Genomic DNA, 24,320 nt, shown 5'->3' on the forward strand with positions numbered 1-24,320 from the left:
ATGCTGCGGTCTTAAAAAGGTCACAATACAACCGTAAATGTGCTTTTGTTTGTTGCGATGTTGCAGTTAAAACCGATAGATCTTGAGCTGGACGTGGAATTTGTTGGTTTTCGTCCAGATTCTTGAAGAAAACATTGAGTCCAAGCTTTGTGACTATAAATTTTCTAGAATGTTTTTCCACACTGGGACTTTTTCTTACTTTGTCAGGTTTCTTTCTTTCTTGTTTTTGCACAGTTTTGTTCTGGTGCAATGGCTCGTTGGATATTTAGAAAAGGTTGTCGGGATTCAAACAAATCACTGCAAGTTCTTTTTACTTAGGCACCGTTTTCACGAAAACGAGTGTGTCCGCAAATCTTTCTTCACTATTCGGGGGGTGCGTTAACACGACATCGATGCTCGGATCCACGTTTATAGCGTATTGTTTTATTACAACAACAGTGCCCTCCTGTGGCCCCGCATACTAACTACATCATTGTCAGTGTGTCAGCTTTATGAAAGCGACTGCCAAGGGGGAAAGTTTTGAAAATGCTCCGCCTCCGGGCGGAGTCCAGAGTGTCATGACTCCCAGTCCATACTCTCCTGGAACTTGGGAGTTTAATAGTTGAGAGTCACCGGAAAATAGTAATCCAACTTCGTTATCTGTCTATGTGAATCGCCATGTACTCGCCATTGTTAGTGTTTATAGCGTATTGTTCTCTGTGTGTGTGTGTGTGTGTGTGTGTGTGTGTGTGTGTGTGTGTGTGTGTGTGTGTGTGTGTGTGTGTGTGTGTGTGTGTGTGTGTGTGTGTGTGTGTGTGTGTGTGTGTGTGTGTGTGTGTGTGTGTGTGTGTGTGTGTGTGTGTGTGTGTGTGTGTGTGTGTGTGTGTGTGTGTGTGTGTGTGTGTGTGTGTGTGTGTGTGTGTGTGTGTGTGTGTGTGTGTGTGTGTGTGTGTGTGTGTGTGTGTGTGTGTGTGTGTGTGTGTGGTTTCATCACAAAAAAAACCAATGGCGCCAGCTCGTGGCCTGGCATGAACACTGCATTGTTTTCGGTGTTTCTGCCTTTTCTGTGTAAATGGACATTTAGCCCCCACTGTGAGAGGAAGGAGCCCTTCACGGTACGCCCAGGCGGCCCCTGGTGGCATCGGTCTTTATGATAGGAGTCAAGTAGTAGTGGCAAGTAGTTTTTAATCTTTTATTGCAGTTTATTTCAAACATGGACAAAAATACAAAGAAATATAATATAATTTTTAACATAGTCAACACAAGCAGGGGATCAAAGTACCGCTGTTGTGCTTCTTTGATCCTGTCTGGGCTCCGCAGCCTCGAGCATTTATTTTCCAATAAAAAAAGTCTCAGCGTTGTGCTCTCTACTACTACAACAGTACGATCAACTCTGGGTAAATAAGAATCCGCATTACATTTTATAAAGATTCTGTAGTTTTTACACAATGAGAGGCCATGTTTGAGAACCCTATGGCACGGTGGAGGAATGTCCTGTATGTAGGACATTAACATGTCCCCCCTGACACAGTAACATGTTTAATCTGCCATCTGCCGCCTCTGAAGTCTCAAATCATTAATTAGACTGTGTGCATCACCTTCCACTCACTCTCCCTCGCAAGAGCCTCACCCACCAAACTCGCCCTGCATGTCTTCCCCCGGGCAGATTCCTGCTCCAGCAGGGACCTTTTCTCCGTCTGTCTCCGCCTTCATAACCTTCGCCGCAGGTAGGAATGAGGAAGGGAAGCTGTGACCCTGGTTCTCCCTGGCTGGCTGTAAACCGGTCGTAATGTTTGCTCAGGCAGGTCCTGGATGATTCACCATCAATAAACCTTCATCCGGCCTGTTTATGCTGTGATTCTGTCAGCGTGGAGAAAGTTATGGCCAGTCCACAGGGTGTCGTAGTGTCCGCGCTGTGTACTACTCTACATCTTTTGTCATCTAATCATCACTTTTATTTCCAGAGAAAGACCTAAAGACAAAATGTGTGGTGGAGATGGAGGGAAACCAGACGGTCCTGAATCCAGCCGTCGCCAACACAAACAAAGGAGACCCCCGGTAACATGCGCACATCTTTACAGTTATTCATTAACTCATATATCAGAGTCTTAAAAATAAACTAAAACTAATCATCAACCATTCCACCCTCACAGTGAGAATCCAACTCATTGTTTAGAACACTGATGTTCTATTCAGCCATATTTTTTTTTTACAAATGCCCCAAAACTTTTAACGAACCATGAACTCTATATTCATTCTTCGCTCTCCAAATAAAACTATGACTTTGTACTTCAGAACACAAAGATTTGTACAGGAAACACTGTGGCAGCGCTGCTTTTACAGAGGGCTGCATAAACAATAAAACACTTAAAATCACATGTGCAACTGCGGTTTCAGAGTTCAAACTACTCATTCCATTGAAAACTTGAGCCTCAAAACAATTTATTTTGCCCAGCTCACATAACTAATCTCAATCTTCACTTCCTCGGACAACTTAGAAACACGGTGAAGCCTGATCCAAGAGTTGTTAAAATAGAGTTTAATCAATAAAGAGCACTTCTTTTAATGAAAACTGCATATTTTTATGTTTATACAGAGAGTTACTCATCCACTAGCGTCACTACCGGAGCCACATGATATCAGGGGAACATGCAGTATTGTTCTTGACTATCAATATAATGTGCAGTAAATACAAACAAGTACATGTTGTTGATGTTCTTCCTCTACATCAGTTGTAACACACTTTGAGACCACAAACAGTCACATCTGACACGGTACGGCTCCACCTGAGTGGCCAAATATGTTGCTATTGCTATTTATTGTACAGCCCCAATTACTACTGTATCAAAATACTCCAGACATCATAGTCGTGCGTTCCACCATACGATCACATTCGCATTACATTGTGCAGCCGTATTCAATAGATCAGACATTATTCAAAGTCCTCTTGTGTCCGAGTCCCTCTGCAGCACGTTACTGAGGACTGGAGACGGCAGCGTTTCCCTCTACAGTAAAACAACATTCCCATTATTTTAAATGTCAAGTTGTCATTTCCTCATACAACTGGAAAAGTCACTTTTTCAGTGGATAAGTGCCGCCTGAGGTGAATCCACTTCTGTGCCGTGTCTGTACCCTTATTTATAGTTGCTGGCTCCAGCCTTTCCACGGCCCTCGGCGGGATTGCTTGGTGACAATCAAGAGGTCATAATTTGTCAAATGATCAGGTCTTTATTGTGCTAAAGACCGAGATAAACATGTTTTCATTGATTAATTCTTCAGTTAGCTCTTTTTTTTTTTTTTTTTTCTCCATTTCATTGTTTTTTTGAGAGGCTTGCAGCATGCCTGGAGCGCATACAGTATTTCCAGTATTTCCCGGGTTAATCCCCTCAAGGCTCCTGACTGGAAGGTTTCTCCACTCTAACCAGTTTTTTAGGGACAGGTTAAGATCGAACCCACACTCCACCCTTCCTCCTCCTCCTCCTCCTCCCTCTTCCTTCTCACTCTCTTTACAAAGGGTGTGTCTGTCCCAGCTCGCTCAGGTACTCACTCCCACGTCGATCTAATACATCATGCTCCTAACCCATGACCTGGGATTTTGTGGAATCCAGTGAATCACTCTATAAAGTTAACGTTAAGACGCTTCGGTGGTTAAAAAAACGTGTCCCAGTTGTGGTAAATTGACGATATCTTGTAGATTTCTCCCTTTCCGCTGCTGGCAGCGCTGGTGTGAGGCTCGTCTCTCCTCCTCCAGCTGATCAGTGAGTCAAAGTAGTGCGGAGATGGTCCCTGGAGGTCCGGGCCACGGCTCAGGTTTCTCCGCTCAGTAATAACCCCCGAGGGCAATCCCCCGGCAGACATGACAGAATGAATCCCCGTCTTTGTCCAAACATACCACGCTCGCATTTCAGAGTTGTTTGATGCATTTCTGTGTGTTGGGGTGTGTGTGCGTGTGTGTGTGTATCATCTGTCCTGACATGCTTCAGCAGTGTGTTCCACCTTTAGGGCTCGAACAGGTTTTACAGGCTCGGAGCAGCACAGACAAGATAAACCTTTTTTTTGTGTGTGTAATTTGTAAGCTCCTGTTTCTGTGCCGAGGCTCTCACTTCCCCAGCACACCGTATTGTTTTACGAGCTAAATGTGTTTGTTGTGCCGAGTCAGCGGGCTGCCTGACGGGTTTAACAGAGTCGCCGCCTGTCCTCGGGGGGTGTTAATATGTTACTGCGCCCCCGGTAGCTGCCTGCAGGACTGCAGCAGAGGCTGTCAGAGCTTCAAGATGGTCAAAATTAATGACGCCCTTTCCGTACTTCCATAACTTTGCAGGACTGCAAGAACAAACAGGCTCTGATCTTAGTTTGCGTATGTTTTAAGAAGAGCACTGCTCGCTAACTAATACCAGAAGTGGGCTTGTGGGTATGAAATTCTGTGATTAACAGTAAATGTTCCACAGTGGTGCATTGAATTAATCTTGACCATGATGTTGTGAAGGACCTAGGTTGTGGCAGGAAGTTTATCCAATGTCAAAAGTTGCCAAGTTTAGGTGATTAGTTGCAAACATTTACTGTACAGCAGTCACTTCTACTATACTATATGCTAACATCTCATCAAAATAGAAACACCTGAATAATGATATATATGTTAGTATTGATTGAATAAATATGCTTTTTTTGTTGTTGTTTGTCAGATTTCACCATGTAGTTGATCTTTCAGTTTGAGTCGTTAGTTCAATTTGCCAAAACATAAAGTGCGGCTTGACACAAATGGCTTGTTTCACTTTATTTAGTTGTTTTTTTCTATTATGTCAGATGGTTTATTTTAAGTGCCAATGCACAAAGAAGTGAGGCGGAAATTGTGACATTTTCCAAAAGTCATCTCAGACTTGGTGGTGACAACGACGTCTGCTGACTCCTCCTGTATCTCCTCTTGTGACTCTTTGGAGGCTCTGCCACTTATCTGAGGAATGTCCTGTCCAGCCCAGGAGAGGACAGGACTTCTCTTTCACGGACTGGACGAGCCTCACATAGGGAGGCCTTGTTCCATTAGAGTTTGTGTGGGTGTGTGTGCCGGTGTGTGACACTCACACATTTGATATGTTTCGGAATGACTTTTATCACAGACATTTTTTACTGATTGGTGTTGACATGTATGCAGTCATTAGTGTCTAGTTTTGAAAGACATTTTTGAAATGCTTTTGAAAATGCAGTGCCATATTTACCGTATTTCCCAAACCATAAGTCTCATTTATCAACTTATGATTCATGAAAAGGGAAAAATAAATAAATCACATGTATTGTCCAGATGTAACTGCCCAGTTGTTAATCCTGGTCCAGCAGCCGCTTCTAACTGGTGTCACAGAGGGAAATCACACCTTTCTATCACCACTCCATCACTGGTGTCCGAGGCCAGCATAATAAACACCAGATTGCCAACTCAGATGTTGTTTTCATGTCGATAGTGTGAGGCTGAACTCTGTGGCACTCAGAATTACTCCTGTCACGTGGTGGCGTAGTGGTTTGCGCTCTTGCCTCACAGCAGGAAAACCATGGTTTGATTCTGAGCTGTAGCGCCTTTTCTGTGCAGTTTGCATTGTGTTCCAGGTGCATCCTTCTTCTTCACATACTGCAAAAACAGAACATTGGACACAGCCACTGTATCAATGGTGTCAATCATGGCCCGAGCATTAAAACTGGCCCGTCGGAGCGTCCACTGTGGCCTTCGCTATGTCTTTCATTGCAAATTGTAGAAATCGGTGAAAAGATCCATTCAACTGTCTGTCTTCTGAGTTTAGCACAATGTTAAAGTCATGAGTTTTTGGTTGCAAGAAAATTCAAAGAGGAAAATATACTCATCAATAGAATATATGTTGTACATTTCACTGTATTGTGCACCCGTTTCCCCCTCTGGTGGCAAATCTTGACCTTGAGATCCAATTCTAAAATATTCATCAAAGGTAAACTGTGACTAAACTTAAAAAAATACTGCACTGGGAGTCAAGTTGTAATTAAATTTGACGTCCACTGCCTGGAATGCAGCGATGTGTTCGGTTGGCCAATGCAATGCGAGTGTGTTTTAAAGCAGTCTGCTAAGAATGCAGATATTTGGGCCGTGCCAGGGTCTCGGGGAAACACCAGGAGGCTCTTAATGCCACTCAAGGTCACATTCCCCACTCGATTCAAAAGGAGCCAAAGAGGATTAGTCACCTTGACAGTTTTGTAAGCTTTGCCCTGATTTAAACACCTCCGACTCCGTATCCTTGAAGCCCCTCCTGACTTTGACCGGGGGCCCTGTCAGGCTGCGCTGGCTCTGCAGATGGGTTTGTGTCTGAGGTTTCTACAGAACAATTACTGAACATTAAGTGTCTGTGCAGAGGCGGCAGGTCACAGCTCCTACACCTCACTTTTCATGCATTTTAATCAGTCGGCTCTTATCCAGCGAGATATGCGGCCTTGTAATACTACAGTCAGCCTTCTAGCAAAGTGTGGACAGATAATAGATGAGACGTGGGAATGGCAGCAGCCTTTAGTAGGAAACTGCAAGGAGCTTCTATTTCTGAGGAAAATACACACATGAACTACCTCATTGATTCTCAAACTGTGGTGCACGTACCAACTGAATTACCATACTGTCTGGACTATAAGTTGCTCCCGAGTAGAAGTAATCTTCAGTTTAAGTTCTGCAGAGTAGATTTTTTTTTCTTGGCAACATTCAGTTTGTACTATCAGTCAAATAAGTTTACATTGTTTTCTTTCTCTGTTGTTATATTTTCATTTCCGGTGGTACTGTAGCATCATTCTGTTGTCATACAGTGACATCTAGTGGTCCTAGATGTACCAATATGTTTTAGATAGGATTTGCTTCCTAATAATGGTCACATGAAGAGCCAAACACAATATATATAATACAGGCATTTGTATTTTATACAGTAAGCATTATCTTTTATCTGATGAGAAAATTGTTTTGAATATTGTCACTTGCTGGGATGTAACTGTAATTATATGTGACTTTTATCATATTTTCTGCACGATAAGCCACACTTTTTTTTAGCCATGCTTTTTTTTTTTCAGTTGTTTAAGCTTCAGAAGCATCTAATATATATGGTACATACATCTGTGACCACTAGATGTCACTGTACGACAACAGAAAGCTGCTACAGTATCACAGAAAAAACTCCATTACTGCTGTATCTGACTGACAAAGCAAGAAAAATATCCCCTTATCTACAGAGCAGATTTTAAACTACAAAATTATAAAATGTGCATCAGACACAACTAACCTTGGTAAATGTGAAACACTTAATCCCACTGATGAAGTGTCGCCACTGTGGGTCCCTGAGCGAGACCTTCTAATGCACAGGTTGTGTTAGAAATGCATAAAACTTCCACCACGCACACGCACACACCCGTGGTGGATCTAAAGTCTTGTGACTGAAGGGTCAGTGGGTGGAAACGCGTCACGCTGACATGTAGAGGAAAAAAGCAAGAGTAATAACCATGGCTTCCTGTCTCTAACAGCTGGACATGTTCCAGGTGTGAGAGTGTCCACTGTGTGGACGTGAGGTGACAGCTCTGCTGACTCAGCTCTCCGCTGACGTCGTGTGAATAATAAAAAGGCGACACCGTGACCTTATGTCTCTGCTGTCACTACCAAAAAAAAAAAAAGAAAAAAGTCTTGGCTTTGTTCTGAATTCTTGAAAAGTGCCTCACTGCAAATGTCAGGAGAGTTAATGTAAACTAGAAATCACACGAGGATGTTGATTTAAAGACTAATGCTGATCTTTTGACTTCTTCTTTCTTCTGTCCCCAGGAATCAGCCCAAGGTGAGCAAAACATCCATGTTTGACATCGTTTCACTGGTTTGTGGCTCATGAAGACGTATTTGTGGCCTTTCTGAGTAAACGCTCTCGTCTTGTTTGTCCTCCTCAGGTTTTTGCTTACGACTACTGTTTCTGGTCTATAGACGACTCGGAGAAAGACAAGTTTGCAGGTCCGTCTCCCCTTTCTTTTTTTCCTCTGGGGTGTCGTAGCTCTGCTTCTAGCGCGGTGTAACTTCATCAGCCGCTGAGTCATTTTGTTAAACTTATCCCCTGACACAGTGTTTCCTCATATTGGGAACTATTTATGGAGTCGAAGAAAGGGGCTTTTGAGGCGAGCTGCACATTGTTTACCTCTAAAGTTGCTCTGCGGTTCACATTATTACTGAAATAAGGAGCTAAGCCATCCGACTGCAGGCTCCTGAACAGTGGGTGCAGATTTATGTTTCACTACTCTTGTCAGGAATGTCTGAATAAATGAAATTAAATGGATTTTATAGCAATTTAATTCACCAAGATGTCATTTTCCAACTTGATAGATTGATAGGTGTTCCTGTTCGTGTAGCATAAGCAATGAAAGCGTAACATGTTACGACTATAACAAGTCATTGCTCAGAAATATTAAGAAAAATGTTACAAGGAATTATCACATAATATGAAAAAAAAAAAAAAAGAAAATGTTTCCATGAATCACGTTCCATCAAACCTTAATATTTGACCCTTGAATTATTTCTGTGGTGGCAAAAATGTACCCTGGGAAGTTCATATTGTAATATGATTGTTTCATTTCATGCTTTATGCAGCACAATGAACAAAACACTGCTCTCAGTAATCAAAGAAATTACGTAGTTTTTAAATAATAAAAAAAATAAATTCCATCAACGGCTGATTGTGAGATCTTTAGATAATGGTCCTTGACATTGTAATTTATGGTGAGAGTAGTGGAGAAGAAGGAAAAGGAGGAAGGAAGGTCTGCAGAGACCAGACGGAGCACATGAGTGTAACGTCGAGGGAAAGAGGAAGATGAAGGGAGTGAAGGTGGATGAGGTGAAGTAGCTCCGGGTCAAGCATCCAGAACAAGGAGCAGAAGAGGTGCAGTGATTTGTGACGGGAGGAGAGTAGCTGGAGAGAAGGTGGGTGGAATGGTCGCGAGGATGTTTGGTTTGGGGACCGTCTGAAGTGACGAAGGCTGAGATGGAGATGATGATGATTTTCGTGTGGCGCTGCCAGGCAGGGAGCAGAAGAGGAAGACCTCAGAGGAGAATCATGGCTGAAACACAGTAGAGGAGAAAATGAAGGAAAATGGTCGACTCAAGTCATTCTTGACATGCAGATTGTTTCCTCTCCCTTTCTTTTTGTTGCATGAGTAAGTTTGTTTCCTTTCAGCTTTGTCACAAAGTGTTTCTCAGCCTGTCACAGTTTGAACTTTGTGATCTTGCGCAGGTCAGGATGTGGTGTTCCAGTGCCTCGGGGAGAGTCTGCTGGATAACGCCTTCCTGGGCTACAACGCCTGCATCTTCGCCTACGGACAGACGGGTAACATGAAAATGACAATACAGCCTTGAGGCTTTAACTGCACAGTGTTTATGAAGCCTTTTTATTTAGCTGTCTGATTACGGTTTCTCTCCCACTCATTCATGTTGTTGCCTATAGAGTTGAAGGATGAAACTTTTACAGTCACAAAGAGAGATAAATAGTAATTTCTTTGTACAGTATGCCAATATACATCCACAATAATGAAACACTGGCAGCTTGTCTGGATATACAGTGGTTTTAAAATATTCATCAGAAAATATGCAGCCAAACAAGAAATCAACAAGTCATGGATGAATCTATGGGAAGTAACTAAATACACAGACATCATACAAAATACACAAATTTGATGACCTTGATGGAGACACACATGCTCCTATGTTAGCTCCACAGACTGATTCATATCTCAGCCACAGACTCCTGCTGTTGATTCCCATATAGCTTAGGTCCCGCCCTTCGGATCAGCTTTAAGCTGGGTATTTTTATTAATTTTTTTGTTCTAGCAGGAAATAGCATGTTGAAATTATGACGAACCTTAAACTGACTCATGCCTGACAGTGTGACAGTGATCATATCCAGATCCCCTGAATCTAAATGATCTGTTTTTTCTTTTTAATAATTTAAGTGACGCATCAGGACGTTTTCTGTATCAAGAGTTCTTATCATATTTTGTCCTCGTTTCACCCGAGTCACCTCGACACTGTAACAAAATCTGCTCACATCTTTAGACTTCAAACACGTGTCTCCACATTTAATTAACTTTTTTTCCTTTTTTTTTTTTCTTTGCATCCTGTGTGGCTAATTCACCAACGTCTCATCTTCCCATCTCGTTGTGGCAGGTTAATTCAGCTGTAATGAATGTGCCCAAAAGCTTTGCAGATATATCTGTTTGTTTACTATTTATTTATTAATTAATTTTTTTCTCATCCTAAACAATTAGCAGCACTCTCCAGACCCGGATTATTTTCCTTTTCACAAACTATCAGAGCATAGAAAGCAGCATGTTATTAGTTTATCCATTTTTTAAAGTTGATTTACAAACAATTAAACCCTCCCCGAGCCGCTCCATTGAGATGTGTGTCTTCCTGTGACGAACGTGCAGGTTCTGGGAAGTCGTACACCATGATGGGCTCAGCCGAGCAGCCCGGGCTGATCCCTCGCCTCTGCAGCTCTCTCTTCGGCCGGGCGGTGCAGGAGGCCCGCGAGGGCGAGAGCTTCACCGTGGAGGTCTCCTACATGGAGATTTACAACGAGAAAGTCCGAGATCTGCTCGACCCCAAAGGGTGAGGAACGGGAGCCACACGCACTGGATTCTTTATCAGCAGGGCCTCCGCCTTCCACCATGATTGAACCTCTCTTTACATATTCATATTCGTCTGAAAGTTCTTCTTGGCTCACTAACAAGTGATTGTAAAGCATCACAACTGAGAACTTTACAGGTTGTGATCACGCTTCATTCGCCACCAAAAGTCATTGATTGAAATGGATTTTTCTTATTTTATTGGTGCATAAACTGTGTACAGTCTCGGGCATGGTTCCAAGGGGTTTTCATCACATCCTGCCTTTTTTGTTTTTAGATCACCTGTCATCTGAGATTATAGATTGTGAGATTACAGAAGCGGAGGGCTTTTCTCATTGTGAGAGGATGAGCCCCCAGTCTCGTACTGCAAATACTTAATTTCACAATAAGTCATTTGTGGCTCAAAACCTGACTTCATTGGGTTGTTTAATGTCATAGGATATCGTTGGGATTCATCTGCAAAAAGTATCAGTCTTCCTGTGCTGAGTTCATGTATTCACATATATTTATATATCTATCACACCAAGTTCATGGTTGATTTCCCGATTTCCAAATCTTTTCCCAATAATATATCATTTTTAAATACGTAATTTTCCATTCACATACAGGAAAAACTGAAATGTTAATACTGATAAAAACGATTTCATCTACAAAAATAGAACATTTGGTGTCATTTGTTAAATGTAGAAAAATTTAACGTAAAGACGGCGAGTTCAATTTATGTTTGCAGCAGTCCTAGTTTATTTTCTGTTTTAACTCCTCACCATCACACTCTCAATCAAGTCTGTAATAAAATGTGTGTTTCAGTGAAATAATTAACAGTTTTACTTTCCATTTTTTTCAAATCACTGTAGATAAAGATACCCCAGAACTCCCAGACACCCCACTACACCAATTTGCAACCGAGTTTATTTTATCATTTTGTTTTTACATGAAGAAACTAGTCCGGCTGGTTATTACGTTACTGAAATAGCATTAGAAATATCAAAAAAAGATTAAAATGTGAAAATGACATGATTAATTGGCAGTTTTTGAGCGATTTGTTCATGAATTTGCTTTTTATACTTTTGTTAATATATTTCTTACAGATATTATTATCACTGGTTTTTACAACTTAAGAGAAAGTTATTCTTAAAATGTGTTTGAAAAAACTATCTGGTACTACCCAGTACTTATTTATTTTTCATATCATTTTTTTCTCAAAAATTAAAAGGAAAAGCCTCCAGATTTTTGCTGCTGCTGCTCTTTAGCGCCCCCTCCCAGGGAAGACCTATCGTGCACTTTAAAATAAACAGGAATCGCATTTATACTGTGCTTTTACACTGAGATGAGGCGACACACCTCCGGCATGGTGAATGGACGAGTTTGGAATGAGGGACGTTTGTTTGATTCGTGGAGGAAACGGGGAGCACGTTGTGGAATAACCTCTTGTTTCTTTCCCCGCAGAAGTCGACAGGCGCTCCGAGTGAGGGAGCACAAAGTCTTCGGGCCTTACGTGGACGGTCTGTCCCGCCTGGCTGTGGCCAGCTACAAGGTAACACAAACACCACGGCCACAAAGTGTGTCTCTGCCTCTTTATTGCCTTGTGCTGCCGGGAGGGAGTGATAGAAAATGTAATAAAGATGGATATGGACTGTGTGTGTGTGTGTGTGTGTGTGCGCTCACGACAGGACATTGAGTCTCTGATGTCGGAGGGGAATAAATCTCGGACGGTTGCAGCCACCAACATGAACGAGGAGAGCAGCAGATCGCACGCCGTGTTCAACGTCATTCTCACACACACACTCATGGACCTGCAGTCTGGGGTACCACTGTTTCCTCCTCTGCTTTATGAAGTAATAAACCCAGATTCCGACAACGGAGCATATAAACCACTTATGTCTTCATTTAAAGAAACGGTGTAACATCATCAGTCACTGTGAAATTGTGCCATTAATATCTTGAATTTTGGTCCATGTCATCTATTTATACATCCAAAATATCAAGGCTATGAGGTACAGTCATGTACAGATGGGGACTTTTTTTCTCGCAAGACATATTATTTTCTGCAATAATAGAAACACAAATATTCAACTATGAATACACGGGGACAAAGCTATATGAGATCAACGGATCAATTTGTTTTTAAATTGAAATGTTGCCGCCAGAGAATTTAATCAATAACTTGCCAACAAGCACACGTAACACACTAGAATTAATATAATTTAATCTTCCATTTGAAATCACTTGTAAAGCCTGATTAAAACTGGGACAAAACTACTTGGTCATTTCTTGGTTTATGCTAAAGCCTGAGTAACTACTGTATCTTGCCTGATGTTGCCAGAGACGGATTAACAGTCAGATAACTATCTTGCCCGATGTTGGTCTTTGCTGGAAACTGATTAAAACTGTTAGATATAATAGCTTTGATCTCGCCTGATTGGATGCTCCTGCAAAGATAAGATGTAAAAGGGGAAATCATAGCATCTGATCTGGTCTAAAATCTGATAGCAAGATAGAACGTTTGTTATCCTAAATGATGATATCGTGTGAAAAATTGTTCACAAAACTTCTTCACTGTAAAAACAATGCTGTCAGATATGATGGTGAGTAAAAAGTTGCATTAGGAGCAAATGCCAGCGTACGGAATGTTCTTGTTATATCTGTGAAGGCAGAGCTCATGTGTTGATGTGTTTGGATCCTGTGTGTGCTCCAGACGAGCGGGGAGAAGGTGAGCAAACTGAGCCTGGTGGATCTCGCTGGGAGTGAGCGGGCGGCGAAGACCGGAGCCGCCGGGGAGAGGCTGAAGGAAGGCAGCAACATCAACAAGTCAGTTAATGGAAGAAGAAAAAAAGCCCTCACAGCATGCCAATAAAGTCCTGTGACACTGTGTGTTTGTTTCCAGGTCCTAAATGAAGCGAGTCAATAGTCGTCCTCAAAGGAAATCTCATTCTCACTGCCTACTGAAGCCTGCACACTTGTTTGCGGTCACGGGAAGCTTTTCAACTGGACTTATTTTCTCCTTCCCTCCCCTCAGGTCGCTCAGCACTCTGGGTTTAGTTATTTCAGCCTTGGCTGACCAGGGAGCAGGAAAGAACAAGAGCAAGTTTGTTCCCTACAGAGACTCTGTGCTCACCTGGCTGCTCAAGGTACCAAGGAAAACACACCGACATGGCACAAAAGTGTGGAAATGTGGCATTTTCTGGATTATTTCTGGTTTAATACCCTTGACACTTGTTGTAAATTAGCATGAAACGAGCAGAGGTGGAGTATATATTCCCACTACTGCACATACAATGATAATGTTAGAAGCGCTTTGTCAAGTGAAAAAATTTGAATAATATTCTAATGTGTGTTAAAATGGTGTCATATTTGCAAGCAACATGCATTTGCGGGATGGGCAGCAGGAAACAGATTTATCTGCCAATAACAGTCTTTTCTGCTCATTCTACAAATGCATGCGTGAGAACAGTTCTAAGGACCAGTATCAGACTTATTATTATTGTTTGTGTTTCCTCTCTGTGGCTTCTGTGTTTCTGCACTGTGAACTTCGTGTCGCAGTGTCATCACAGTAAAATGAATAAATTTCTGTTTCTGCGCTTTTCATTTTTAAGGCTTGGCCGATCATTTCCATTAGTTCTGCTCAGTTAGAAAAAAAAAAAAAAGACTCTTTCCACCAGCTTGAGGTGTCTTTTTTTTTTTTTTTTCATTCGTGGTGTTTAAATTAGTATTTATTTCAGCTGCAAATCGCAATTTAATCATGTGGATATTTTCTGTCCTCCTCGTAAATCCTCCTGTCAGGCATTTAGTGTTTCTGTTTTGAAAGAAAACTGGTTCCCATGACCTCCTGCAGGACAGCCTCGGAGGGAACAGCCGCACCGCCATGATCGCCACCGTCAGCCCGGCCGCCGACAACTACGACGAGACGCTGTCCACGCTGCGCTACGCCGACCGGGCCAAGAGCATCGTCAACCACGCCGTGGTGAACGAAGACCCCAATGCCAGGATCATCCGCGAGCTGCGGGAGGAGGTGGAGAAGCTGAGGGAGCAGCTGAACGAGGCCGAGGTCAGGATCCCTGTGTGTGTGTGTGAGTTTATGTTTGTTTATGTGTGTGTGAGAGTGTGTAACACAGCTGCCGCTGCTCTCAGTCTATGAAGGGCAACGAGCTGAAGGAGCGGCTGGAGGAGTCGGAGAAACTGATCCAAGAGATGACCGTCACCTGGGAGGAGAAGCTGAGGAAGACGGAGGCCGTCGCACAGGTAACACTCGAGCTGTTTTCACACTGATCCTCGCCTCACTCGGCGGGTTCAGAGTCGGCGTGAACGCAGTGAATCGGCATTAATTAATTAACGCGGTACAACATATATACACAAATACACTGTGTCCTCCATCGCTCCAGCTTTCATTCAGGCTTCTTCCACAAAATGATATGCAGGACTGCGGGTTACCGTATTTCCCAGACTATAAGTCACTCTTTTTCTCTTATTTTTTTTAGTTGCTTGCCTCTTCCAACTTAGATTTATATGTATTATATTATATAAACTCCTACATAATTCTCTATCTCACGTGTTTCATTCAATGTGACGTATGGAGGTTTTACTTACTCTTTTCTCAGCTTGTTTTTTTTTTTTAGGTTTTACTGAAAGCTACAGGACCGAATAAGACGCACTGATGTGCTTGTGTTGTTCTTTTCAGGAGCGTCAGAGGCAGCTGGAGAGTTTGGGAATTTCCCTGCAGTCGTCTGGCATCCGAGTGGTGGACGACAAGTGTTTCCTGGTCAACCTGAACGCCGACCCCGCCCTCAACGAGCTGCTGGTCTACTACCTGAAGGTAAGCGCGTGCTCATCAGAGGGACGATGGCGTCGCAGCCGACGGGAGCGCTCATGCACAGACCTTCACTGTCCCTTCCAGGATCACACGCGCGTCGGCTCGGCCAAGTCTCAGGACATCCAGCTGTGTGGCATGGCCATCCAGGCCGAGCACTGCGTCATCGACATCACGGAGAACAGCGGCGTGGTGCTCACGCCTCACCGCAACGCTCGGTACGAATCCATCCTCAGACTATACACAAGTACAAAACAAAAAATTGTCCTCCCTTACAACTTACACTCATCAGCCAGAACACAGGAAGTGAATAACACAGCAGACAGAAACTAGGAATCCTACAAAGAGGCGAAGCCATAACGGTAACTCAGTTCTGCGTAAATCTCCACCTTCAAGTACCATGTACAATGGAGTGAAAGTGTTTTATGCAACCTGTGCACAAAGAGTGTGAAACCCTGTACCAAAGCCGTTGTTGTTTTTTCTCAGTCATGCAGTGTAATTTATGGTATTTGCTGCATAGTGAATGTTGACTTTTGCATTGAAGGTTTAGCAGTTTTTCCTTTTTGTTTTCTTGTCTGTTTATTATTGTTGCTTGTCTTCATCGCCCTCGCAGGACGTGTGTGAACGGCTCCACAGTGACCAGCCCGGTGCAGCTGCATCACGGTGACCGGATCCTTTGGGGAAACAACCACTTCTTCAGGTCTGATCGTTGGTTTGATTCCTCCCAGCATCACTTCTTCTTCTCTCTGGCATTTGTTCACGCCTCTTCCTATTTTCCTCTTCCGCTTCCTCTCGCTCGCTCGCCTCCTCTCCAGGATCAGCCTGCCCAGGCATATGGCCCAGGAGGAGGGCGGGGCAGTGATGAAGACGTGCCTGAGCAGCGACCGGCTGGAGGTGGACCTGGACGCCTTAAGCGACGTGTCCAGCGAGCTGAGCTTCGGCTACGAGTTCGCTCAGGAGGAGGTGATGATGAAAGGCATGGGCACCAACGGTGAGTTTACTGACATTCTTCAATCTGCACAAACAATACAAACAACCGGCATCAAGAAGGTACAACCTGCCCTGATAGGGGGTCTGCATGTTCTCCCTGTGGGATCGACTCCAGCCGGGGACTCCAGTCTGGGTCCAGAGGACTGAAAAAGGCAGCATTCAAACTCAGTGATCTTATCTTCTTTTTTTTTTTAAAGAAAAGCAAACCGATCTCGATCAGTCACAGTGAGATCACCCAGCCTGCCTTATGTGAGTTTATCATGGAAATAATGTTTAGATTTCAGTCAGCATAATCTAAAAATACCAGGCAGAAGGGAGTGGAAAATCTGCAGACACAGTGGGAGAGCTTTACTTTTCTCTTCAGGCTGCGGCATCACGCCGGACATGAACGAGAGTGGAGGAAAAGATCCAGCAGCATTTCTATTAATGATTCCAGGGGAAATAAGTGGTATCAATGAGGAAGGTGACATTCTGGACATTTAGTAATTGAGCTTACATGCACCTCTAAACCGGGGTCAAATAGTTCCAGACACGCCCAGGGACAACATGCAAACTCCGGACAGCAAGACCCAGATTCAAATCAGAAAAAGTTATATCTGATAAAACTTCACTACCGTGCAGTTTTCTGGATAAATAAGCTGCGTCAAGGTTAATTTACACATCACCTCTCGGTTTTGAAATTTAGATAGAATTTTTTGTGAGATGACAGATTTATCAGGAGCTCAAGTGATCCATCACGTTCTTCTAAACAGGTTGCCCAAATATTTAAAGCCCAAATGATCCCACTGTGTGTCCACACTTTCAGTATTTACAATATATGTGTGAGGATTAGCGTGCAGCATGCCGACTCTGCCAGAATGGAAATGCTGTGGCAAATATTGGACGGCGAGTGTTTCCAGCGTCTCCGTGGCTCTGAGGGATGCTGTGATGAGAAGTCCCGATCAGCTGATCCGAGCCACCCTCTCCCCTCTGGCAGACCCCCTGCAGTCGGTGCTGCAGACCCTGGAGAGGCAGTACGAGGAGGAGAAGCGCTGCGCCCTGGAGCGCCAGCGGCAGATGTACGAGCAGGAGCTGCAGCAGCTCCGCCAGCGGCTCACCCCCGAGAAGCCCTCCTCTGCAGCCGTTCCCCACAAACCCATGCGGCGGTGGAGCGAGGACAGGTGAGGGCACCTCCCGCCCCAGTGATGGGGAAGCCTCCGTTTCTGAGCTCCGGGACATTTTAGTGAATTGTTGTGTGCTTGTGCTACAGGGAGGCCATGATCACACGCAGCCTGCTGCGCCTCAGGGAGCAGATCCTGAAGGCCCAACTGTGGGCAAGCGAGGCCAGCTTCATCGCAGAGTCGCTCAGCAAGAGGACCGAGTACCTGGTCACTCTGCAGATACCGGCCGCTAACCTGGACGCCAACAGGAAGGTAGAGTGTGCCAAGGATGTGCTGCTTTAAACAAAAAAACTCAATAAATCCAAGTGGAGTCGTCTCAAATGTAGTTCAGAAACCTTCTGGACACAATCCCATAACCCAGACGTTTAGAGTTGACATGTACAAGTTCTTCATGTGATGGTGCTTTGATAGCAATGTGTGTGTGTAGTTGATAGCTCTGATGACATTAAAAATAACGGCTCTCGCTGTAAATTGCACTTTTATGTTGACCAGTGCATCACATTTAATTATGACAGTCTCCCAACATCACCTCTGTTTTCTCCAAAGCGCCAACCGCTGTAGAAACCTGTGTACGCCAGCCAAGTTATGGCGTGTGGCACTGCACACTTCCATGGTCATTTCACTCCTGATGCTTCTGAATTTTGCCATGTTCTTGTGCCCTTTGTACAAGAGGCCCCTGGTCCGTTCACATTAAGAGGATTGTTAAATTTCACCGCCCACGTAGCGTCTGTGCCCCATTTGAAAAGATTTCCTTCAAAACGACAGCATTGTCTTTCCACAGCGCGACGCAGTGCTGAGCGAGCCGGCCATCCAGGTGCGTCGAAAAGGGAAAGGGAAGCAGATCTGGGCTCTGGAGAAGATGGAGAACAGGCTGGTGGACATGAGGGAGCTGTACCAGGAGTGGGGTGACTACGATGATGATAATCCAGTGAGTGCAGAGCGAATACGGCCTGTAACATCCCAAAGACACACCTGATGGAGGATCCATAATCCCTGTTTACATAATCGCCGATAGATGAGGTTCATAGCAGGCAGATAACCTTTAATGACATGCTGTTTATGCAGAAAGGATTAAAGATCTCTGGTGATAAAAAATATGTAATTGCGCCACAAATCGATGTTAGATCAGTTAACCCTTTATAGGCCTTAAAACAGAGGTTTTGTGTAAAGATATTCTTAAAACAATACTTCCAATAACAAAAAAAAACCCTGACTTTTTTTTAATGCAATGCGTTACTTTTAAAAGCCTGTCTTTGTATAAAAGAGCAAACATTTTGTAGTTGCAGCTTACTTTGCTCTTATTTGCTTTAAAATACTGAAAAATGCAAACGGCAAAACAACAGTGATTGAGAAGTGTTCAAAGCAGAAACTGTCCTAATATTCATATTACTTATGCAATAAAACTTTAGTAGTTGTTCGAATTTCTGGACGAGAAGTCACATCTGTCTAAAAAATGTGTCATCGAGGAATAAAAGATACATACAGTAAGTCACAGAGGTGTATCGGGTACATATATTTAACTGCGCCGTTCAAACAGAAAAGAAAAAGTGGCCTATAGTCCAGGAAATACGGTACTGTTGTTAGTTTTATATGTACAAATGCAACATTGTAATTGTGTTGTGTATATAATACAAATGAAATTAAGAACTGACCAGATATGGTGACTTGTCAGACAAAATGTTAAACCCTGTCGTTCGCTCACTGTGCTTTCTGGGTTTTCTCGATCCGATTCAGGTGATGAGGTCGTACTTCAAAAGGGCCGACCCGTTCTTCGACGAGCAGGAGAACCACAGTCTGATTGGCGTCGCCAATGTCTTCCTGGCCTGCCTCTTCTACGATGTCAAGCTGCAGTACGCAGTGCCCATCATCAACCAGAAGGGGGAGGTAGGAGTGCTCGCACATATCTTTATGTAGCTCTGTTCGCTGTGCAAGACCTGCACGATGTTGGGGAAATGTCTTCATGATATTGGCAAAATATTTGCACCATATCTGGAAATATATCAGCAAAATTGTTTATGCATTTGAATTTCTGACTCTTGTCCTGCTGCCATCAGAGCTAAACCAATGTTGATATAATGAAGTGGAATATATTCAGTTTTCAACACGATCTGGCGCAGAAAATCAGTCTTTCTCCATATGCTGATAATGAATATGGATTTTATTGTGTGAGAGCACATCGGAGCATTTAGGTCAGACCTGGGCGACCGGTGGCCCGCAAGGCCAAATGCGGCCCTCAAGATATTTTCCACAAATTGTGAAGCAAAGAAAAATGATTAATTAACCACATTGGTACCCAAAATCAACTGTAATTTTCATTCAAAAACTAAATGCATTTTAAAGGGGACATATCATGCTAAATCCACTTTTTTAGCCCTTAAATGCATTTTGTTGTATATTTAGAGTGTTTACAAGTACAGAAAAGTTCAAAGTAGTCTCTTCAGGTGCTCCGTTGATATCTTTATATTCAGTTTTGGTCATATTTTGCGATCGGTTTCGATTTTTCTATTCTCTATTACGTTTTTTGAACAATGACGTCACAGTATTCTCAGCGGAACTGCCAAATTAGGACATCGACATTTCGAGCAATCCGCCATTTTTGTTTCTCGCTGCGATTTTGTAGTCCAACCGAAGTTACGAGAGGATAAGTCGAAATGTTCGGTTGTTGGATGTAGTAACCCACAAGCTTCGTTACACCGTCTCCCAGCATCAGAACCTTTTCGAAGTGCCTGGTTGAGTTTTATTTTTCACAGAAATGTACCCACATCTGTGGGTAAGGTCATTTTTGTGTGCGCGAATCACTTTAAGGACGACTGCTTCAGCAACCTCCGCCAGTATAAAGAAGGATTTGCCGAAAGACTTCGTCTGATTGAGCGGTCAGTTCCTTCTATCTATGGAGACGACGAACAGAGCACTTCGGTAAGCTGTATATAACGCTAAAAAGTGTGATGATAAGACGTCCCTGTCATTGTTTTGTTAGCATTAGCAGTTGCACCGTCTTCATATGTTAGCGCTGTGTGCTCGTTTTAGATTATAATGTAACTTCTGTGTTAAATAGTCGTTGTAATACAGGCAGTATTGTAGTAGTGGGCATGGATGGAGAAGTTAGTGTAAATATAGTAACACACCATTGCGTTACATCCATATGAAGACGTTGTTCTGAAGGTGCATCATCGTCATTTTCATCTCGCTCCGCCGGGTCCGACTCTGGCTCCAACATGTATGGCTGGATGGACAAATCTTCCGTTGTTGACATTTTGTAAATAATGTGTGAATATAAAGTTTCTGCGCCGCTAGATAATTGTATCTGTTCTATCAAACTACAAAGATGGCCGAACAGGGTGACGTTGAACCGAGTGTCACCTCTGCAACCTGGAGAGGAGGAGGGGTATGAAGTGTCTCATTTGCATTTGAAGAGACCGCCCCAAAACGAGTTGCTCTCAGAAGCGCATCAGAAAAGGGGTTGAAAAGGGGCCTGTGGAGCTATAATAATGAGGAATTCAGACCCAAGCATTGCAGTTTCGCGTTGTATAGACCACAACTGTATGATTTATATGTAAAAAGGAAGGATTTAAAAGCATGATATGTCTCCTTTAAGGAGGAAATGCGCAAATGCAGGTATATTAAGTCGGTGAGTGTCATTTTTCAGCCTTTACATTAAATCAGTAGCTCTAGTTCTCATTGTTAAATAGTTGATTACAATTTGGCCCTCTGGTAAGCAGGATCACATTTTTGTGGCCTTCCTTGTATGAATTGCCCATTGTTGTTGGGTTCAAACCAAGTTGGAGCAAAAAGGAGTCTTTCATGATCGCAGACAAGACTTTAAAACAGTGACATTATCCATTTGTGTCTGATTTCACAGTTTCAGCTCAGACTGGTCTGAATTTTATTTTCTGAAAATTCCTCAACACAAAAAATACATTCCAGGCTCAAAGGGTTTTTCCAAAGTGGCCCCGTTTGGAAAACAAAGACAAGTTGAGTTTTGTGTCTTAACAACGAGTTAAATTACATAATCAGCAGATCTGTGGTCCAAGAACCACTGAGTTTGAACAAAAGCCTTCAGTGTCTGGAGAACAGAGATATCCGATGAAAGCTGCTGGCTCCCCGCCATGCGTTTGCACTGAGATTGAGCCGGCTGCTGTTTGTGCGTCAGGTGGCCGGCCGGCTGCACGTGGAGGTGTGGCGGGGCACGGAGAGCTCCGAGGAGGAGGGCGGCGCAGGAGACGCTCCGCTCGGCAGCGCAGACGCCGAGCAGCAGGAGCGCAAGCTGGACTGTGTGGTGAGAAGACTCGACTGGTTTCTGCTGTTCCCACAGCACACGCACTAATACACCCTCTGGGAATCGGAGCAATGGAAGGGAAAAAGTCAGATTGTTATTAGGATTGTTTGTTTTTCATCGTACTTTGAAATGTGACAAGTTTGATTAACTGAGAGCCAGTTATACATTGTATTGATCTCTCAGGATAGATGGATGGATGGTAGATACAGGTAGCTAAATATAGGGAGATATACACAGATGTAGATAGATGCAGCATAGCCAGCAGAAAGAGAATAATGAACGTACAAACATGTATATTAATTACTAGTAATAACAGTAATTGCTGTATAATACCAATAAGGCAAAGCAAGTAAGAATATTTTGTCATATTATATATGATTTATAATATTTAAAACAACCATACTATGGGATCTAGTATCTTAATATTGTTCTGTATATAGAAAGCAACTATTCAGCTGGCGTAATGAAGGTATTACCGTATACAGGATATTTGTAATGCATTTATTTAAGATTTCTAAACCAAAAGCAGCTTTACTGAGAAAGTGGTTCAGTGTGACATTTCAGTTTTTAAGGGTCTATGTCTTCTCTCAGGTGAAACTCCTCCAGGCCACCGGTCTCCCCCGCCACCTGTCCAACTTCGTCTTCTGTCAGTACCACTTCTGGGGGCAGCAGGAGCCGGTGTTCACCGCCCCGGAGATGACCCCGGCTGGATCGTCCTCCTTCAAAGACCCCCAGTGCACGGTGGTCTTCGACAGCGCCAAGGTGAAGTCTCTTGTCATGCGAGGACAGAAGTGGCTGTCACCACACAGACTAATCTGACCGTCCCCGCCTGGTTCCTCTGCAGGAGCTGTCCGTGCCGGTCTCCGAGGACTTTGTGGAGTTTCTGGCCGAGGGGGCGGTAGCCATCGAGGTGTACGGACACAAGCAGGCCAACCACCGCAGGAACCTGGCTCTGTGGGACCTGGGAGTGATCCAGGCCAAGACCAGATCCCTGAGAGAGAGGTCCAGCAACACAGACACTCCCAATACAGCTCACTTTAATAACAGAACACATACACTCATACAAGGAGATCAAAGAGTGGGCAGATGGTGTTCCCAGCACCCCAGATCTTTTAGAATTTTCACTGTCTGAGAGCCAGAAACATTTTAACTAGTCCGTCTGCTGCTATTGTCCACATTTAGTCCTCGGAGTACACTTGAAAATACTTGAAAGTGACACTTAAACTACAATATACATCTAGGAAGATTCACACCAAGACACAGCGGGGGATCATTTTATTCACTCAGTACAAGTTTAAAATGCAGTACAATGTGTAAGCAAAGTCATATATTCAAGAAAAAAAATCATCAATATTGAAAGGATAAAAATGTTGATGTTTTAGGGAGGTTGTGATAAAACTGTCAAATCCTGCTTGCAGCACTTCTCTTGTTAATCTGCAGTGGCAGCGTGGTAATCTATCCTACAACCATTCAGTCAGTGAGACAGGAAGACGAACCAACTGAAATGCAAAGCATTGACTTAAGACAAAACTAAACGTTTTTGTGATATACAGACAACCCAGAAAAGAATATTTAATTTGTGTGCCTTAAAATGATGAGATGAGTCGCAGGCCTACTGTAATGCCCCATTTTAATATATAGCTTGTTGATATTGGGTAGTACCACTCCTGCTCTCCAGGTGGCAGCAGAGTCACTATCCCACTGAGTTTCTGTTGTTTGTTGTTCCTGCTTGTGGTATTTCTTGTTGTTTTTAGTGTCGGAATCTGCTGCTGCTTCCATTTCAGAACAGGAGAGTGACTCACTACACCATCATGTGGTGCAATGTAGTATTACACAGCGGTGGTTAGCTTGTTACCGGGTAGATTTTGCTGCAAAATTCTAATACTTACTTTCAGTACTTAATACTGAGTTTTTTAAGATTTTAGATTAAAAAAACAACATATTTTGCACCTTAAGGACCTAAACTATTACAAACAGGGCTTTTCAATCAAACGCTACGTGACACCACAACAACACAGCCAATTATTGGAATAAGTCGTGAAGAAATCTCCACGCAATGTAGATCCATGTCAGTCTGATGTTTCAGCCTCCCGTCGTCTGTCCTGCAGGTGGAGCGAGGTGACCCGGCGGCTGGAGATGTGGGTGCAGCTGATGGAGCTGAGTGAGGCCGGAGACTTCACGCCCGTGGAGGTCCTTCCTGCCAGAGACGTCCGCACGGGGGGGATCTTCCAGCTCAGACAGGTGTGCCGAGACGTTCGCGCACTGCGCTCGCTGCCATCCTGTCTATGTCCGTGTTCCCTCTGATGAAGACCTGCTCCTCCAGGGTCAGTCCCATCGCATCCTGGTGGAGATACGTCCGGTGCAGGATTCGGGCACCATGCCGCTCATAGCAGCTTCCATCCTGTCTGTGTCCATCGGAGACGTGAGGGTGCAACAGCTACGTCCCACACAAAGGGTGAGGAGGAGGAGG

At 43.6% G+C, this 24,320-nt stretch overlaps 1 protein-coding gene across 3 annotated transcripts in view; it reads left to right on the forward strand.

The window, feature by feature from the left end:
• Nucleotides 1–24,320, forward strand: part of LOC308126085 (kinesin-like protein KIF13B) — a 43,632-nt gene that overhangs the window by 2,853 nt on the left and 16,459 nt on the right. For all 3 annotated transcript variants that reach the window (XM_080490190.1, XM_080490192.1, XM_080490191.1), the window contains 24 exons: nucleotides 1,944–2,037; nucleotides 7,781–7,793; nucleotides 7,900–7,960; nucleotides 9,231–9,323; nucleotides 10,423–10,603; nucleotides 12,067–12,154; nucleotides 12,291–12,425; nucleotides 13,316–13,428; nucleotides 13,637–13,748; nucleotides 14,453–14,665; nucleotides 14,749–14,859; nucleotides 15,296–15,430; nucleotides 15,512–15,642; nucleotides 16,038–16,124; nucleotides 16,240–16,415; nucleotides 17,391–17,574; nucleotides 17,664–17,826; nucleotides 18,356–18,502; nucleotides 19,309–19,458; nucleotides 21,725–21,850; nucleotides 22,442–22,612; nucleotides 22,695–22,852; nucleotides 23,959–24,091; nucleotides 24,174–24,305. In XM_080490190.1, coding sequence (XP_080346316.1) covers nucleotides 1,944–2,037; nucleotides 7,781–7,793; nucleotides 7,900–7,960; nucleotides 9,231–9,323; nucleotides 10,423–10,603; nucleotides 12,067–12,154; nucleotides 12,291–12,425; nucleotides 13,316–13,428; nucleotides 13,637–13,748; nucleotides 14,453–14,665; nucleotides 14,749–14,859; nucleotides 15,296–15,430; nucleotides 15,512–15,642; nucleotides 16,038–16,124; nucleotides 16,240–16,415; nucleotides 17,391–17,574; nucleotides 17,664–17,826; nucleotides 18,356–18,502; nucleotides 19,309–19,458; nucleotides 21,725–21,850; nucleotides 22,442–22,612; nucleotides 22,695–22,852; nucleotides 23,959–24,091; nucleotides 24,174–24,305 — 3,107 coding nt within the window. The remainder of the gene's footprint in view (nucleotides 1–1,943; nucleotides 2,038–7,780; nucleotides 7,794–7,899; nucleotides 7,961–9,230; nucleotides 9,324–10,422; nucleotides 10,604–12,066; nucleotides 12,155–12,290; nucleotides 12,426–13,315; nucleotides 13,429–13,636; nucleotides 13,749–14,452; nucleotides 14,666–14,748; nucleotides 14,860–15,295; nucleotides 15,431–15,511; nucleotides 15,643–16,037; nucleotides 16,125–16,239; nucleotides 16,416–17,390; nucleotides 17,575–17,663; nucleotides 17,827–18,355; nucleotides 18,503–19,308; nucleotides 19,459–21,724; nucleotides 21,851–22,441; nucleotides 22,613–22,694; nucleotides 22,853–23,958; nucleotides 24,092–24,173; nucleotides 24,306–24,320) is intronic.

The sequence above is a fragment of the Lipophrys pholis genome (genome assembly GCF_963383615.2).
Source record: "Lipophrys pholis genome assembly, chromosome: 21".
NCBI classification, from domain to species: Eukaryota; Metazoa; Chordata; class Actinopteri; order Blenniiformes; family Blenniidae; genus Lipophrys; species Lipophrys pholis.